General features: G+C 49.8%; 1 protein-coding gene across 1 annotated transcript in view; it reads right to left on the bottom strand.

The window, feature by feature from the left end:
- Positions 1-18,666, bottom strand: part of CRISPLD2 (cysteine rich secretory protein LCCL domain containing 2) — a 65,952-nt gene that overhangs the window by 27,513 nt on the left and 19,773 nt on the right. Inside the window, exons 3-9 of the mRNA XM_061386904.1 lie at positions 18,510-18,628; positions 16,590-16,722; positions 16,049-16,164; positions 12,640-12,740; positions 7,385-7,525; positions 5,511-5,571; positions 375-441 (exon numbers count right to left, since the gene is read on the bottom strand). Coding sequence (XP_061242888.1) covers positions 375-441; positions 5,511-5,571; positions 7,385-7,525; positions 12,640-12,740; positions 16,049-16,164; positions 16,590-16,722; positions 18,510-18,628 — 738 coding nt within the window. The remainder of the gene's footprint in view (positions 1-374; positions 442-5,510; positions 5,572-7,384; positions 7,526-12,639; positions 12,741-16,048; positions 16,165-16,589; positions 16,723-18,509; positions 18,629-18,666) is intronic.

Genomic DNA, 18,666 nt, shown 5'->3' with positions numbered 1-18,666 from the left:
TGCTGACTCCGACCTCGCTCTATAACACGTCTTTGTTTCTGGGGTTGCTTATCTTTAAGAACTCATCTGTGTTGCTTTACAAACTAAGAACAGTGACAAACAGCCCTTTCTCCCCCTCCAGTGGAGCATATTAACGCTGGGGCTAACATAGAGACTGATCGGCTCAGGGGTCAGCCCCCATTTCCGAAAGTGGCTTCACAAATCTGTGACCCCAGAAATAGGCATGGATCAGCTATGCCTATTAGCCTTAGCTAAGAGGGAGGTTTGACTACTGAGCAAAAAGAAAATCTGTTCACCTGAAAACCAGCCACCTGCTTTTAACACAGAGACAGGAGTCCACGCCAGCCATTTAAAGAAGCTCTGGCCATACTTACACTTTCATAAAAGAGAGTCCCAAAGATCTTTGCTCCACTGTGCAGGCAGCCTGCGGGGCACTGGTACCTGATGGGAAAGAAAGAAGATGATTTTCATAAGTTGAATAAAATACGTTGATAAAACCTCGCCATGAATTTATTGTTTTTATTCCCCTTCAATAGCTATTATTACATATAGAAAAGTGTCAGTGATCTAGCATACACTGTTTGGGAGCTAGTCACAATTTACCCAGGCTGAAGTGTATAGACACATGGACACAATTACAGATTCAACTTGGCCTCTTTAAAGACCATTTTCATGTACTTCAGATTCAAGTCAAATAGATGGACGTTTCCATGAACAGATGGACAAATGGCTTGTCCAGAAGAAAGACAAGTGGCTTCAAAGGCACCAAAAAAGTCCTCAGATACCAATCATCAAAGATGTGCAGACTAAAAGTTCCAGGTGTTAAACTACAAGGGTGTTGTAATAGAATAAAATTCATTGATGGTGACCATGCTCACAAACAAATATCAATTAATCTTTCCAGAAAGCCTTAACAATTCATGTCCCTTAAACCATAAACCCTGCAAACTGGGAGGAAACATTTGCAAATGAAGTGACCCACGAGCGATTAATTCCAAAATATATAAATTCATACAGCTTAATATAAAAAAAAGAACAAATAATCCCATCAGAAAGCCCCCTAAATGAGCAGAAGATCTAAATAGACATTTCTCCAAAGAAGACAGCCAGATGGCCAACAGGGACATGAAAAGATCCTCAATGTTGCTAATAGAAAAAATGTACATTAAAACCACAGTGAAGTACCACCCATCACTAAAAAGTTTACAAATAACAAATGCTGTAGAGGTGTGGAGAAAAGGGAAGCCTCCTACACTCTTGGTGGGAATGCAAGTTGGTGCAGCCACTATGGAGAATAGGATGGCGGTTCCCTAAAAAACTAAAAACAGAACCACCGAGTGATCCAGCAATCCCATTCCTGGGCATATATCCCGAAAAGATGAAAAATTCTAATTCGAAAAGATACAGGTACCCCAATGGTCATGCCAGCAATAGTCACAATATCCGCATGGAAGTAAACTAAGGGTCCATCAACAGATAGATGGATAAAAAAGATGGTACGTATATACCATGGAATATTACTCAGCCATAAAACTAAAATAATTCCATTTGCAGCAACATGGGTGGATCTAGAGATTACCATTCTAAGTGAAGTCAGAGAAAGACAAATATACGCTATCATTTATGTGTGGAATCTAAAAAAAGATACAAATGAACTTATTTATAAAACAGAAACAGACTCACAGACGTAGAAAATTTAGGAATACAAAAGGGGAAATTGGGGAAGGGATAAATTATGACTTTGGGATTAATATATACACACTACTGTATATAAAATAGATAACCAACAAAGACCTACTGTATATTGTATATAGGGACTATATGCAGTATCTTATAATAACCTATAATGGAAAAGAATCTGAAAAGAATATATATATATGTATAACTGAATCACTTTGCTACATACCTGAAACTAACACAACACTGTAAATTAACTATGCTTCAATTTAAAAAAATTTAAAAATTTATATCTCTTGATTCTTGACTCTCCCAAGAAAAAAGTCAGAAAGTCAGACCTCCATGTTATTCCAACCGTTTATAACTGGGGAAAACTGGAAGTAAGTCAGCAGGTGTCAAAGGAATAGCCAAATGTATTTCTGTGTGGCCAAATGTCAGCGTATTATACGGCCACTAGAAATGAAGTTTTTGAGGAATAGTTATTGACTTTCAAAATCTTAAGTGAAACCAGTAACATACAAAATTGTACAATAGGAAAGGCCTAATCAGAGCACAGAACAAAGGTTGGAAGAAATGACATCAAATTATTACTGATACTAACGAGATTCTAGGACACTTATTTTATTTATACTTGTTTTGGTGGTTGTTTCCTGCCAAAGGCGAGTGGAGCGTTCTCCTGACAAACCTGACTCCACGTCCCCATGGTGTAAAACAGGACCCTCTCTTTCAGGTGACACAATACACCTTCTCTTTTGAGCATGTGCTTTTTTTTTTTAATATAAATTTATTTAATTGGAGGCTAATTACTTTACAATATTGTATTGGTTTTGCCATACATCAACCTAGATAGCATACTGAAAAGCAGAGACATTACTTTGCCAACAAAGGTCCGTCTAGTCAAGGCTATGGTTTTTCCTGTGGTCATGTATGGATGTGAGAGTTGGACCATGAAGAAGGCTGAGCGCTGAAGAATTGATGCTTTTGAACTGTGGTGTTGGAGAAGACTCTTGAGAGTCCTTTGGACTGCAAGGAGATCCAACCAGTCCATTCTGAAGGAGATCAGCCCTGGGATTTCTTTGGAAGGAATGATGCTAAAGCTGAAACTCCAGTACTTTGGCCACCTCATGTGAAGAATTGACTCACTGGAAAAGTCTCTGATGCTTGGAAGGATTGGGGGCAGGAGGAGAAGGGGACGACAGAGGATGAGATGGCTGGATGGCATCACTGACTCGATGGACGTGAGTCTGAGTGAACTCCAGGAGTTGGTGATGGACAGAGAGGCCTGGTGTGCTGCGATTCATGGGGTTGCAAAGAGTTGGACACGACTGAGCGACTGAACTGAACTGAACATGAATCTGCCACGGGTGTACACATGTTCCCCATCCTGAACCCCCTCCTACCTCCCTCCCCATACCATCCCTCTGGGTCATCCCAGTGCACCAGTCCCAAGCGTCCTGTATCCTGCATCGAACCTGGACTGGCAATTCGTTTCATATATGATATTATACCTGTCTCAATGCCATTCTCCCAAATCATCCCACCCTCTCCCTCTCCCACAGAGTCCAAAAGAGTGTTCTATACATCTGTGTCTCTTTGGCTATCTCGCATACAGGGTTATCGTTACCATCTTTCTAAATTCCGTATACATGCGTTAGTATACTGTATTGGTGTTTTTCTTTCTGGCTTACTTCACTCTGTATAATAGGCTCCAGTTTCAACCACCTCATTAGAACTGATTCAAATGTATTCTTTTTACTGGCTGAGTAATACTCCACTGTGTATATGTACCACAGCTTTCTTATCCATTCATCTGCTGATGGACATCTAGGTTGCTTCCATGTCCTGGCTATTATAAACAGTGCTGCGATGAACATTGGGGTACATGTGTCTCTTTCAATTCTGCATTCCTATACACTAATAATGAGAAAATAGAGAAATTAAGGAAACAATTCCATTCACCATTGCAACGAAAAGAATTAAATACTTAGGAATATATCTACCTAAAGAAACTAAAGACCTATATATTGAAAACTATAAAACGCTGGTGAAAGAAATCAAAGAGGACACTAATAGATGGAGAAATATACTATGTTCATGGATCGGAAGAATCAACATAGTGAAAATGAGTATACTACCCAAAGCAATCTATAAATTCAATGCAACCCCTATCAAGCTACCAGCGGTATTTTTCACAGAGCTAGAACAAATAATTTCACAATTTGTACAGAAATACAAAAAATCTCAAATAGCCAAAGCAATCTTGAGAAAGAAGAATGGAACTGGAGGAATCAACCTGCCTGATTTCAGGCTCTACTACAAAGCCACAGTCATCAAGACAGTATGGTACTGGTACAAAGACAGAAATATAGATCAATAGAACAAAATAGAAAGCCCAGAGATAAATCCACGCACCTATGGACACCTTATCTTTGACAAAGGAGGCAAGAATATACAATGGAGAAAAGACAATGTATTAAACAAGTGGTGTTGGGAAAACTGGTCAACCACTTGTAAAAGAATGAAACTAGAACACTTTCTAACACCAAACACAAAAATAAACTCAAAATGGATTAAAGATCTAAACGTAAGACCAGAAACTATAAAACTCCTAGAGGAGAATATAGGCAAAACACTATCTGACATAAATCACAGCAGGATCCTCTATGACCCACCTCCCAGAATATTGGAAATAAAAGCAAAAATAAACAAATGGGACCTAATTAAGCTTAAAAGCTTCTGCACAATGAAGGAAACTATAAGCAAGGTGAAAAGACAGCCTTCAGAATGGGAGAAAATAATAGCAAATGAAGCAACTGACAAACAACTAATCTCAAAAATATACAAGCAACTCCTGCAGCTCAACTCCAGAAAAATAAACAACCCAGTCAAAAAATGGGCCAAAGAACTAAACAGACATTTCTCCAAAGAAGACATACAGATGGCTAACAAACACATGAAAAGATGCTCAACATCACTCATTATCAGAGAAATGCAAATAAAAACCACAATGAGGTACCATTTCACGCCAGTCAGAATGGCTGTGATCCAAAAGTCTACAAGCAATAAATGCTGGAGAGGGTGTGGAGAAAAGGGAACCCTCTTACACTGTTGGTGGGAATGCAAAGTAGTACAGCCACTATGGAGAACAGTGTGGAGATTCCTTAAAAAACTGGAAATAGAACTGTGTTATGACCCAGCAATCCCACTACTGGGCATACACAATGAGCATGTGCTTTAAATAATACGATTCAGCTTTAGATGAACAGATGCCAGGACCAATAGGAAGAAGAGCAAGGGCCCCTCCACCAATGACACGGTTTTCCTGCCGTGAACCTGAGGGTCTGCACGTGGCCACTGCACCTGTTGGCCATTCGCTGCCAGAAGGAGCAGCTCAGTGGCTATGTTGCCAAAACCAAGCTTCTTCTTCTTGGCAGATGTTTTTCAACATCCGAAATGGATGATACTAAGTGACTCCATTGGCTAGATTAATTCGTTCCACTCTGGGGGAGATGCTGGCTGCTCCCCGTCTGGTGGGGCCCTGGGGAAGCAGGCTGACTGGGACTCCGCAGCGGCCGTGCTGGACCCGGCCATGGCCACACCTGCCCTGACGCTGCCGCAGCCCAGAGCTCCACATCACTCTGGGACCCCTTCATGCAGAGGGTGGAAAGGAGCACCCACCTGCACCAAAACACTGTTCAGGATCTCCCTGTCTACAGCACACCTGGCATTTCCACAGCAGATCAGCCGACAGGTCACGAAGGGACCCCTGACCCAGAGCAGGTGTATCTAAGGGCTGCAGGTGGTAGGAGAGGGAGAGGCCAGCCCTTACTTACCTGTTGCACGTGGACCCTTTACACTTGTCCTTCATCTTGGTGTCACACTTGACGACTTGGGCTAGGAGAGAAATGCAGAAACACTTGTCACGGCAAGAAACGGGAAGATGAGTCTGAGTTAGCAGATCCCATCCCCACCCTGAGGAACTTTCTGGAATATCCTGGAAGCCTCATCATAATGAGAGCAGCAGCGTCACCCACTGGCTGCAGGCGCAGGTTGGAGGTTTGCATCCCGGCTCCTTTTTCTAGTAGCACTATCACCTCGGACACTTACTTCCCCTCTCTGAGGTTCAAATCCCACTTATTACTGGGGATGGGTACAGTATCCACCTCCAGGGGTTTCTCTGAGCCTTGAAGAGAAAGTGAACCAACCCTGGAAGGCAGCCTGGTACACTGAGCTCCCCTCAGCCTCACAGGGCCCTGGAGGGCGAGCCTTGTGCAGCCCAGGAAGCGGGGACCCAGCCATTCTCCCCAGTGTCATCTCCCCTACAGCCAAGAGGACTTTGCCAAGTTTTCATTTTGGTTTATACGGACATATCAGAATCTTGTAGTAGTATTATAGTTTGACAGAAAGACACGTATTACTTTGTAATTTTACATTATGGAAAAATAAAATAATAATGAAAGAGTTTGGAACCTCTGGACAGACAAGGACATCAGGGTATTTCCTGGTCACAGAGAGCTATGGGCTGACTAAACAAGCGGGAAGCCCAGGGGAGAGATAACTGAAGGCCCACGAGAACACCGGCTGGGTGCGGGTGGCGGGAAGGCAACTGACAAAATAGCCAAGGCTTTCTGAGAAAGATGGGCGTGAGCCGGCCCCCTGCTCAGAGCCGAGTCCAGTTGTGTGCTGTGTGATGGTGTGGAGGGAAAACAGAGACACTGGCGGGCAGAGGAGCCATACCTAGTGCCGTGTCTGTAAGAAAATGCTCTCTAGAGCCCCCAAACTTCAGTAAAGATGCCGCATACACAGGTGACCCGGGCCGGGTAGGGAGGAATCAGAGCCGAGCAAGGAAAGGCAGAGAGAAGCGAGCCCCAGGAGGGGAAGGGTCTTGGGAGACCAGAGGTGAGCGTGAGAACAGGGCATCTGGGGACCTCCCAAAGTCTCTGGGGAAACAGCCAACTTCCCACCTTAACGGAGCTGTTGGAGGCAACGCTGAGGACCTCACAGTACAGCTGACACGGGGGGACCCATGTGACTGTAAAGAGTCCTCACAGCAACCTGACTGAGCTGCAGCCGCTCCGGCAAGGAGATGGGTGAGGAGGGACAGATGAGAACATGCAGCCCAGGTCTAGAATTCATAGCCTAGCTCCTTAGTGACTGCTTCTGTTCTTCTCTGTCAAGAACACAATGCCTCTCCTAAAATACGGACACGGGAAATGCACACACCCGTGTCTCTAAACTAAAACAGTGCTAAGTAGAGGCATCAGGGCTCCTACTTTACAGATGAGCACGTGGAGTGTCAAAGAGGCAGGTCCAAGTCACAGGACCCGTGTGCGTGGCAACCCCGGGAGCTGGGCCCCACGCTGCCTGTTCACTCATCCTTTGGGAGGTGGGCACCCCAACTGGAACCCGATCTCAGCCCCGGTCCTCTCTGAAAGGACAAGAGAAGGTCTAACCTTAAAATAATTGCATGGGGCGGGGAGGGGAGAAGGCTACCCAAGCACAGCTCCTGTAATGCTTCTTTTGAAATGACTTTAAAATATCACTTTTTAGAAACATGTTTGGGTGGTGCTTTTGCAAGCTACACCCCACCCTGGTCCCCGCTGTTTGTCGACTTGAAGACCTCTCAACCCACTGGCTCCCCTACTCCGTCCACCCCAGAGAAAACTGGCCCCTCCAGAGGCGGCCGGCAGGGCAGAGCCCCACTCACTCATGTAGTTCACAGGAGAGTCTTTCTTGGGCTTCTTGGGTTTGATCACCCTCGGGGTGACCCAGACGTGCTTCTCATCCGGAATAGGGGCCGCTTCCACCTCGTTCATGTCGTCCGTTTCAGTTTCCTGGCCATAAGTCTCTTAATAGTGAAGGGGGGAGAGAAAAGCAACATGCTGGGATCCAAACGAAATGCACTTGGGAAGAAGTAAAAAAGCCATCTGGAGATGAAACTAGTTTGAGGTTTGCTTTCACAAAGGGTCATTTCAGCAGCAAAGAGAAAGTCCCACTTCAGGGCCAACTGGCCAGGTGGGATTCTCTCCCCCAAAGGCGACGGATGGCTCTCTGCTCGCTGTGCTTGATTTGGAACCCAAGAGCAGCTGGGCTGACCGGAGGCTAGAAGGCCCCGGCACCCACCCCTGGATGGTCAGAATGACTTCTTGTCACATCTCTGCCTACTCACCACTGCCTACCCAAGGAAGCAGCTTCAGGAAGCCACCTCATCCTCTGACCCCAAACCGCAGCTGTCTCCCCAAGGTCCCTCTGCCCTGGGTTCTCACTGAGGGAGGGGTCCTCCTAGATACATGCCATTGGGGTGCAAGAATACCCGTGTCGATGGTCTTAGACACATTGCCCTTTACCGCCCTCACGTTCTGCTCCCTTCCCCAACCCCGAAGGTCAAGATCACTTAACCTTTCTCTGCACTGAAGTTCTGAAACCCAGTAACATTGGAACCATCACCTACAAAGAGCCAAAGACCCAACTCTTGGTTAAAAAAACTTAGTTCACTGGCTCCCAATCTTTTCCCCACCCAAATATGGTTATTTCTCCAAACATGATTGCAACCTTCATGTTTCAAAACATTCTAATTCACCAAACAAATTGCATTTATTAAGCATCAGTTCTCATCATGAAAGTCACTGTGATCTGTAATAGGCCACTTGGATACCAAGCCCTACACTCCAGCCAAAGCAAAGCAAAGTATTGCTTGCGTGCCCTTATCACACATGAGCTGGTGCACATCTGCTGGGGGACTCGCCAAGGATGCCATGGACCAGAGTTGGAAACCCTTGCCTTCTAAGCTTCTCCAGTGAGAAAAGACAACAGATGTGCTTTGATAAGGAGTTCAAGGAGCAGGTATGGGGCCCTCGCAGGCTTCTTTGTGTCAATGGATTAAGACTCAAGTCCCATCAAATGTCCACCAATTCTGAGCCTTATCTCCATTTCTCCTTAAGGGTGACAACATTTCTTCTCTGAAGGGCAGACCAACTGTTTTGTGTTGACACAAACCATTCAATTGAAGGGCGACTTCCAGATTTCTTCAAGAGATCTTCTCTGGATGCCTTTTGATAGGATACTCTGCAGGCATTTCACTGGCTGACTCATCACTGTACAACCACCACCCCAGGGGAACCCTGGGGATGGGACGGGAGGAGGAGGATGGACGGGATTGAAGCCAGAGGAGAACATCAATCCTGAGTCCCAAGTTCATTACCAGAGCTCGTGGGCCTTCATGTCCGGCTCCTGGACAACAGGCTCACCACCACCTGCCTCCCCCACCAGCTGCAAACTCCCTGAGGCAGCAGCCAGCCTGCTTCACACCCACTCTACAACGAGCTCCAGCACACAGCAGTTGCTCAACAAAACTGGCTGCATGAAGGACCGTCAACCCCCTCCAACCCCTGCAATGAATTCTGTCTTTGAACCCTTTGGAGAGGAAAAAAATAGTCCCAGCAAAGTTTAAAGATATTCAGGAAGGGTAATGCAGGAAACATCATCTGTAGCTAAACTCTATAGGCAAAATCTTTACGAAGATGCTGGGTTTGCAAACAGCACTTGGAACCCAGCAGCGGTCTCTGGTCTGTCTTCCCGTCAATGTGGCTATTCAGGCTTGCCCTTCACTGAAAGCCAGAGCTGTCTCTGGAATAAGCTGGGTTTTCTTCCACTGGCCTTTAGGATTTTTATACCTCATAATCGCAGCTTTATTTAGCCGAATATAGTTGGGTAGAGCAGCCTAAAGCATTTGAGGGCTCACTATTTAAGAAAATGGGCAGACAGTCCTCACCCTCGGACACACACATGAAAAGTGGAATGCTTACCCAGAGGATGGGCTGTATTTGAGCACATCCTAATTAAGATCCCCTGAGCGGACCAGCACAGGCCTGGGGAAATTCCGTGCCCAAGTTCACACCAAGGTTACCCTGTGCACTGTCCAGCTCCGGACCAGGGGTCCCAGGGCACCGAGCATTTCTACATCATTCTGCAGACTCCATCTGGTTCTGTAAGTGTGGACAAAGCTCATAGCTAATGTCAAGTTCTCGTGTCATCCTCTCATTGCCCTGGGAGGTGTGAACAGCCCCATTTCACAGATGGGAAAACTGAGGCTTTGGAGAGGCTATGTGACCTGCCCAAGCTCACACAGCCGAGAGTCAAACTCCTTTCCCTGAATCCCACACCCTTCATCACCACACAGGGACAGCCTAGAGGGGTGGGAACGCCTCTTATGGTCTATCCTTATCCCTGCTCCATCTCCATTAAGAGGTCAAGGCTTTGCCAGGCACCTCAATAAACGCTTATTAAGTAGCTTATGCAGATAAGCTGCTTTAGAGGAGACTTTCTGCATGGTTAGCTAAGGAAATCAGGATGCCCTCCAAGTGAAGTTGGGTATTTTCCACTAAAAATAAAGAAGCAAGTCCAGGAGGTTTCGTTGGGTGGGTTAACCTGTATCTAGGCTGTCTTTGTGTACATTTGTTCTCTGACAAGGCCCCTCTGTGGACTTTGGGGGTGTATTTATTCAGACAACATGCAGAACACACCTGCCAGGTGCCCCTGGAGGCCCTGGCATGAACCAGCGGTTGTAACTACAGGTGATTCAAGTTCATGGAGAGTCTGGGTGCAGTAAGGGTGTGGAGGCAAGTGAGCAGCCTGGCTGTGAAATCAGGGAAGTCTTCCTAGAGGAGGTGTGACACCACAATTGTGTTTTCCAAGAAAAGAAGGCATGTGCCAGGATCCTGAGATGGATGGGGGCCCCAGTAACCCCTAAGGTGAAGAACTCCAGGCCAAGTGACAAGTGAGGTCATATCTCCTCACCTGCTTCTCCAAGAAAATAACAGGCTGGGTCCATAAAGTGCTGACTATGTGCAGGCTGCTGTCCTAGTAACTTGTACCTTCCTCACCACATCCTCCCAGCAAACCATCTGCAGGAGATGATGGCATTACTCTTACAGGTGGGGAAACTGAGGCTCAGAGAAGGCAAGCAGTTTGCCTGGCACACCCGGCCCCTCTGCCCGCCCTGCATCACAACAGCCTGCCTCGTGCACACATGGAGTCCCCCAACAGGAGACCTGAGGGGGTGCCCTCAGGAGTCTGCCCTCCCTCACAGTCCCCTAACCAGCCCTCAGGATCTGAGAGGGGACTTGTCCCTCTGGGCGACCAGATAGCAGCCACAGGACCCGCCTGAATGGGAACTTGGAGCCTAACATGGCTCGAGTGTCGGCCTGCCTTCTCAGCCCTCCTGTTATCCCCAGGGGCTGACACGTCACCCCATGCTCACACAGGAAGACTGAGGCTCAGACTGATGAGGTGACCTGCCGGGGTCCCCCTGCTGGAACGTGCAGGGTTGATAGCCCCAAGCAGGTGTACTAGACTCTAAAACCCACACTTGTCCCAGGAATCCAGGTATCGGAGTGGGACTGCGTGGAAATATTTCACTAAGGATGGGCGTGGGGACCCTGTCTCGAAGACGGTGGAGAGGGGGAGCAGGAGGAACTCCACCTAACAAACGCCTGTAGCCCCCTACTGCATGGCGGGCACTGCCAGGACCTGTGCGCCGTGCCATGGCACAGCGGCTTCCTGCTGGGCGCGCCCTTCCCTTCCCTCATCACCAGGCTCAGTCTTCCTCGACAGCTGCCTGCGCAGGAAGCCCTCCCTGACCCGGCCCACGCGGGGGCTTGTGCTACAGCCCCGAGGCACCTGTATCATGCCCTGAAAGGGGCAACGGCCCCGCTGGATGTCAGGTTCCCCGGGGCAGGGCCGGGACTGGTCCCCATAGTTACCCCACCCCATCACCTACCAACATCCTGGCACACAGCAGGCACTCAGGATGGTCACACCAAATGCACTAACTCTCTCATCTGAGTCTGAGATGCGTCACGGACAGATGCGTCACCAGGCCCATTCTGCCGCCGGGCAGAGAGACCGAGGGGTTTGAGCAAAGAGCCTCAAATCACTAAGATCCAGAGCCAGAAGTCTCATGTCTGGACTCTGCGTTGAGCCCCTGCTTCCCCCGGAGACTCAGCTCCCCGCATGTAAGTCATAACCCAGGAGACCACATGGACTGGGCCACACTGCCACACCATCAGACCCTTGCTTCTCCCCTCAGAGGACTCCCCCCAGCCACCGCCCCGCTGCAGTGGGCAGAATCAGCAGGGAATAACTGGCCCAAGAGGGCTGGAATCCACTCTTCACCCTGGAGCCCACTGGGCTGACCCCACGAACCCCCAGCAGGGAAGGGCCGCTGCCTCCTGCCCGTGCCAACCCTCCTGAAAGGCCCCTCTCAGCCGTCACAGGACCTGTTGATGCAGCCACGTGAAAAAAACACACCTCAACCGCAGACACATGGTCAGCGCCTCAGCCGGGATGGAGTTGGAGGAAATAGTCCGAAATATGAGGAGCACTTCAGGCATGAAAAATGTGCATTATTTACAGGAGTGGGGTAAATGGAAACGCCCTGTTGCTGGAAAATACACGGCCTGAAAGCTCTAGCTGGGCCTGAGCTGAGGCGGGGGGAACGTAGATGTTTATGATGAGTAAGGGCTGGGTGAGCCACACACGTGGGTTGGTGCGGGTCTGGTGGGGACAAGAACAAGCAGGAGGGGCTCCGATAGCCCACCCGGCCCACAGCTGGCCTGGACCATCCATCACACGGCTGCTTTAAATTCCTCGTTTGTTGTCTGTTTTATACCAAAGTCTGAGCACCAAGAGGGCAGGATGCCTCTGGTCAGTGCCGCCCGTGGGAGACGCCCACTGGGGGATGTCCCAAGGGGAGCTGGGGCTCAACCCTGAGTCTGGAGATGGGGTGGGGAGAAGGGGAGTGTGGGCTGGAGTCTGGAGATGGAGGAGGGGAGCAGAGGTCAAGGGTGGAAGGGACCAATTTCTCCCCCTAGCTGTCCAACATCCCCATTTCACATTGGCAGCTCTATGACTCAGGGGTGGGAGCAGAAGCCCGCTCCCAAGGGCTCTGAAGTGGATTCCTACCTTGGTAACAGAGGTTGTTCTTGCAGCCACCGCGGTACTTGCCCGGGCACTCGGAGCAAGGCTGGCCGGTTTTGTAGGGGGCTTCTCCGATCCAGTTGCCCCTGAGGACAGACCAGAAACACCATCACAGGGCTGCCATGCCAGAGCCCGGGGACCCCTCTTTCTGTTCTAGACCCTCTTGGGGCCCTGACACGGTCAGGGAAGAAGGAAGGTATGAGGGGGACAGGCACTTGCCCTGAGCCCCTCTGTGCACAGCGTCTAGAGAATTACAGAATAATCTAGCCAGGAGCCATGAAGCGTCCTTCCCCTTCTCATCCTTTGTCCTGTGGCCCCCACCTACCCCCGCTGCTCCCTCGCACAACTCTGAACGCCGGTGGCACCGCCCCCTCCCCCAGCCCCAACACCAACGCTGGGGAAGCTGCTAGGACCCTCCCTTTTAAGCCATTTCTCAAATGAGTGATGGGCAGCCTGTTCCAGGGAGGGCCTCGAGGTTACTGGCTTCTCACTGCATACCACCTGCTCACTCCATCCTTCCAGCACCCTAGGAAGGACATGCTAGAGTTCAGTCCTTTATCAGGAGAGGAAACAGGCTCAGAGATGTTAAGTGACTTGCCCAAAGTCACACAGCAAGTGAGTGTGAGGGCTGGGATTTGACCTCAGCCTGTGCGGTTCAGAGCTTTGACCATACTCTGCTCGTGGGGCTGGGACCAAGGTCCCTCTGGGCATCACAGGCACTGATCTGCCTCCCTCTAAGCTTCCAGGGCAGGAAAACCAGAGGCCGCTCGATGGGATTTCTCCAGAGCCTGGGTAGTGGGTGGTGAGCAGGATTCTAAGGCCCTTCTAGTGGTGCCTTTGGCAGCACAGGCTGGAGCAGTGAGTGACTGGGGGCCAGTCTCTGCGATCTGTTCTAGGAACCTCCTTCAGGGTTGCCCCAGTCAACTAGCTATCCTCTCAGGAAATAGATGCAGGGCCCCACTCTTGGGCCAAGGGTAGCCGAGCCATGAGGAGCAGGCTCCGGGGCTAGACCTGGCCCTGCCAGCCAGAACCTCTGCCCCCTTCTCTGTACAGGGTAACCTTGGGGGCTGGTCGTGAGATGAAGGAGGTGGCTGTATGTACGCCTCACGTCGGGGCTGGCCTCTGGTGATGGTGACACAGTCTTTGAGCACTTGCTAAATCAGCAACCTCATGGGGTGATGGGCTGACGGCTGTCCAGGGTGGCCAGGGAGGGAGGGGTCCCGTTAGTGCTGGCCAAGGGACAAACTGCAGAAAACATACTGTTTGCTCCTGGTCAGCACAAAATAGCGGAATGGAACCACCCAGGGCCATGTGGGTGTCCGGCCGGGGATGGTGGGCAGGGGCTGTCATAATCTGCACCCAGAGAGGGCAAAATAACATCCCCAGCAGGCTGCAGACACTGCTTTGTTGAGCACATCTGCCTCACGGGCAGGCTGGCCGGGACTCACAGAGGGCTTCAGGCTGACCCCCACAAATGGACCATCACCAGGTGGACCCTGGGTACCCCAGCACCTGCCCTGTCACTGGGTGGGGCTCAGTAGGTTCTTCAGACCATTTGGGCCCCCAGATGGGCTCTTCCCCTCCCCCAGCTGAGTCTGCCAGCATATGTAGGCTCCACGTTTCCTCAGTGACAAACCATGCCTGCCACAGGACTGGAGCAGTAACTCTCAGAGTTAGCAGTTGTGGACGTGGGCTGGGTGCCAGGCGTCCTGGGAGCCTGTCTTCCAACCTGGGTGCTATGTTATAGATACATGATGCATGGGCTGAACGTATGTGCACACCCCCCAACTCATATGTTAAAACCCTAACCCCCAGGGTAGGTGCATTTGGAGATGAGGCCTCAGAGGAGGTGACTGAAGTTAAATGAGGTCACAAGAGTGGGGACCCTGATCCAATAGGATTAATGTCCTTATAGGAAGAGACATAGGAAGCTCAACTTCCCCTCCATCTCTCTCCTCCACCCCCTGCACACACTGAGGAAACACCATGTGGAGACATGGAGAGAACGTGGGCATCTGTGAGCTGGGAAGAGAATCCTCACCAGAAACCAGCCCTGCTGGACCCTGATCTGGACTTCTGGCCTCCAGGGCTGTGAGAGAGAAATCTGCTGCTGAAGCCACTTTGTTACAGCAGCCTGTGCTGACTAATACATGTATATACATGTGAAAATTTACCAGCTGTACTTTCAGGATTAGTGTATTACTATACACAGGATATTAATTTTTTTAAGAAAGGGATAGGCGCTAAATAAGGGGGAAGTGGTATTTCTAGTAGGATCTTCTAGTGTTTGGGGTTTTTTAATACACAGTCAAATTGACTGATTCCTCACTCCCCACCTGCCACTCTTCCAGGAGCTCTGACCAGCTTACTGCCCTTCCGTGGGGCTTGGTCCCCCCACTGATGACACAACCCCTAACCTCATCCCTGTGGCTATGGAGACACTGCCACCACTAGCGTGCCGGATGGTTTACGGAGAGTTTCTATTTTCCTCCCAACCTCAGCGATTCCCCTTCATCCCACCTTCTCACGGCCACTCCTGACCCAACCCAGTAAATGAGGTCATTCCTGCTTCATACAGTCACTGAGAAAATATGCCTTAAGGGCCCCTGCATGCAGGGCCCAGTGCTAGGATGGCAGCCAGCCCCACGGCCAGTGCGCAAACCACAGACTGTAAACTGGGTGAGCTGCTCTCCGAGAATCAGCACATAGTTGTCTCATGAGCAACAGAGGCGAATGAGTAAAGGGATAAGAGACACACTGATGACATCAGGATGCCGTGAAGACGAAGAGGGGCTGTGACCACAAAGCCTGACGAGGCCCCTTCTGGGAGGGGAAATATAAAGACGCAAAATACCTATTTACCAGAGTGCTCTTTGCTGCATATTTTCAGAAAAAAAGAATCTTTACGGTGGACTCCACTAGTTGCCCAGCCAACAGCTATTCCTGCTTCCGACTTATTCAAGTAGTCCCAGAGGACGATTTGCCAAGCCAACCGGGACAAGTTCATTGGTCGAAGCCAACTGGGGCAGTCTTGTTCCCCCTTGTCCATGAGTAGCCCGGTTCTGGCAGATGACTTAAGGAGAAAGTGGGCCAGGCAAGAGAAAAGCCGAAGGAGAGAACTCTTTTCTACCATTCTCTTCCCTTCTGTTTGGGAAGACTTGGTGCCTGATGTTTTGCAGCCTTCTTATGACCATGAGGAGAGGATAGTACTGTAAGAAGACAGAACGTTCTCATTGACACTGCTGGGCTACTAAGCTAACCTCGACACACTAATATCTGAATGCCTTGTTATGTGAAGTAATGAAGAGATTTTACCACTTAAGCCAGTTCTAGTTGGGTCTTCCACTGCAAGCAAACACACCCCAACCCATAAAACCATGTCACTTGTTCTTACTTTGGAAAATAATTGCAGACGAGGTAGACCGCATTCTCCCAAACATCTCCCCAGACATTCATCCTCGGGCAGGTGTTCACGGCACAGCCGATCCTGTTGGTTGTGGCCCAAACTATCTGAAAAGATGACATCCATACATCAAAGTTTAAGGGGAAAATGGCCAGGGTGACATAATCTGGCCTGAATCCGTAAGGTGCCCACAGTAAACGGGTGTGTGGTAAAGGAGTGAGGCCCAAATTCTTCCCCTCACCCATGAGCAATCCAGACATTTGTTTAAATCAAAAACAGAAAAGTGAACAAAACAAAACAAGGAAAATGCCCCAGCAGTGTAAAACTGCCATAGAAGTTTCTAGTGCTCATTCTCAGCTTCCATATTTGTGAACCAGCCACAAACAGCTCAACCCACCAGTTATACTTTGAGTAGGACTGAATTAAAGGGAAAAAACTAAGGCAATGATAGAACAGAGGTCCTCTGATTGGGGGAGAGCCCCACAGCTCTGGGGCTGCCAGGCTGAGGCCACACCTGATCTTCTGGCCTTACCTGGGTGTAGTGGGTGCACATGGGCCCGGAGCACCTCTCCGGACACCAAGGGTTGCATTCGTGGGGGTAGGGGTAGGTGTAGTCCTTCACCTCATCATACCAGGACTGCACATGGGAGCCCGGGGAACGAGGCCTGCAGGGACAGAGGACAGACCAGCTTGTTAAGTTCCGGCCACCACATGCACACAACAGCAGAGACCCCTTCTGGCAGCACCACCACCCACGGTGGAGCTGGGGGGGAGAGGCGGTGGGGGGCGCTCCTTCAGGCCAATAGCCCCACATCCCACCTGGCACCTGTTAGAAGTGCTTAAAACCCGAACTGGCCTCCTTCAGAGTCCAGGAGTATGCCTGGGTGACCCAGACACCACCTGTGTGTATGGGAAACATGTATCTGGCCCCAGTGAATCCTTTTTTATACTAATAATTATGTACTTTTTATATACATTTGGGGAAATATATGCAGGCCCTGAATCCTGTGTTTCACAGATACTACTGCATAAGAAAAGACCGAAGGGGGGCAAACCTTGCTCCAAGCTCCCATTTGGGATCCTATCACCTGAGCCCTCCCTCGCCCCCAGCACTTAGAAGACCCTCCCCACCTCTTGTTGGTGACCGTTGGTCCTCTCTTCAGCCCCAGGCTGGCACTGGGAAAGAAAATAAGCCAGATGCAAGCCCCGGCTGCTGTCACCAGCAAGTGTAGACAAAGTGGTTTCAATAAGCAGAACAGATGCAGGGGGAACTGGGCACTTCTGAGGGCACCGTGGGGAGCAGGGCAGTCAGTGGTCTTGTAATGATTACCGTCAGGACTCAGGTAATGGTGGCGTCAGTGCCCTGGCCAGGGAAAGCGCCTCTCTGCTTGGGGCCAGCTCGGAGAAGGACACACAGAGAGCAACAGAGCTCCAGGGCCACAGGGTACCCACCACTCCATCTATCCATGTCCCACAAGCTTGCTGCCAGGCTGGGCCAGTTTTAGAAAGAAAACATTCAGCTGCTGAGGGGCTTTCAGATGAGGGGCTCCTCTGGAAAGTGAGTCAGCAATATTGATACAGAAAGGGAACAGCCTTTTTGCCATGGACCCATCAATCCTACTCCTTGGAGTTTTCCTAATGAAATCATTCAAATGAGCAAAAAGGGAAAAAGAAAAAAACAAAACCCAACTACGAGAATGGAATGCCTAAATTCTGGTCTGTCAACCTGATGGCTCACAGGCAGCCTTTAAAATGTGATAACCGTGACAAGTATGTACTAAAAAACTGATGTCGTATGAGAAGGAAAAAAAATCAATAGCTGTCCTGGCCACAGTTACAACTATGTGAAAATATGTCGGCCAGATGCAGCCCAGGAGCCCAGAAACACAGAAAGAGCTGACCAGGTCAGCGGGTCCATGGGTTGGGTTCCTCTTAGACATTTTCTGGTGATGCTGTCATAAGACTGACTGGATAAAAAGCAGAAAACAACACCGGGTTGCTATGCCTCCACGAAGTCAAGCCTCTAGCCCCGTGATGACCCCTTGCCCAGGTCCTGCCCAGAACAACCCTGGCTAAAGGAGAGTGCAGGGGCTTGGGGTCCCGTTAAAATCCAAGCTCACGAACTGGATATGGTAGGTCTGAAGGCCAGCAAACCTCGCCCTGTGTTTTCAGGGGCTCTGTCCAATCCATATCGATTTTTCAATGAATGGGGCAAAGTGGAAGCAGACCCTGGAACCCTAGTGACTCCTGGGCCTCTACTCAGAGAGCTCGTGTGCCTTGCACATGGCTAGCGAGTCTTAATCTGTCAGAAGACATCTTCCCCGCTTCCTCTAAGGAAACCGGCCCAGTTGACCTGGGCGAAGGTCGGTGGGTGACATTTAACAGATGCTCAGAGGTCCGGCAGTGTGAGTGAGACCCCAGGTCACAAGTAGGGGGCCACGGCGGCTCTCACCTGCCCCAGTGCACGGCCAGGTTCTGCCCGATGGACACCAGCAGGCTGGTGGGCCCATGCTCCCAGATGCATTCCCGGGCCCAGGCCACCGCCGACTTCTCCAGCTCTTCATCCCAGGTCTGCAGGGGACGAGAAATGGGCACCAGGAGGTAGGGTC

This window comes from Bos javanicus, chromosome 18, assembly GCF_032452875.1.
Source record: "Bos javanicus breed banteng chromosome 18, ARS-OSU_banteng_1.0, whole genome shotgun sequence".
In the NCBI taxonomy this organism is placed as follows: Eukaryota; Metazoa; Chordata; class Mammalia; order Artiodactyla; family Bovidae; genus Bos; species Bos javanicus.
This window is presented reverse-complemented; position numbering and strand designations above follow the sequence as displayed.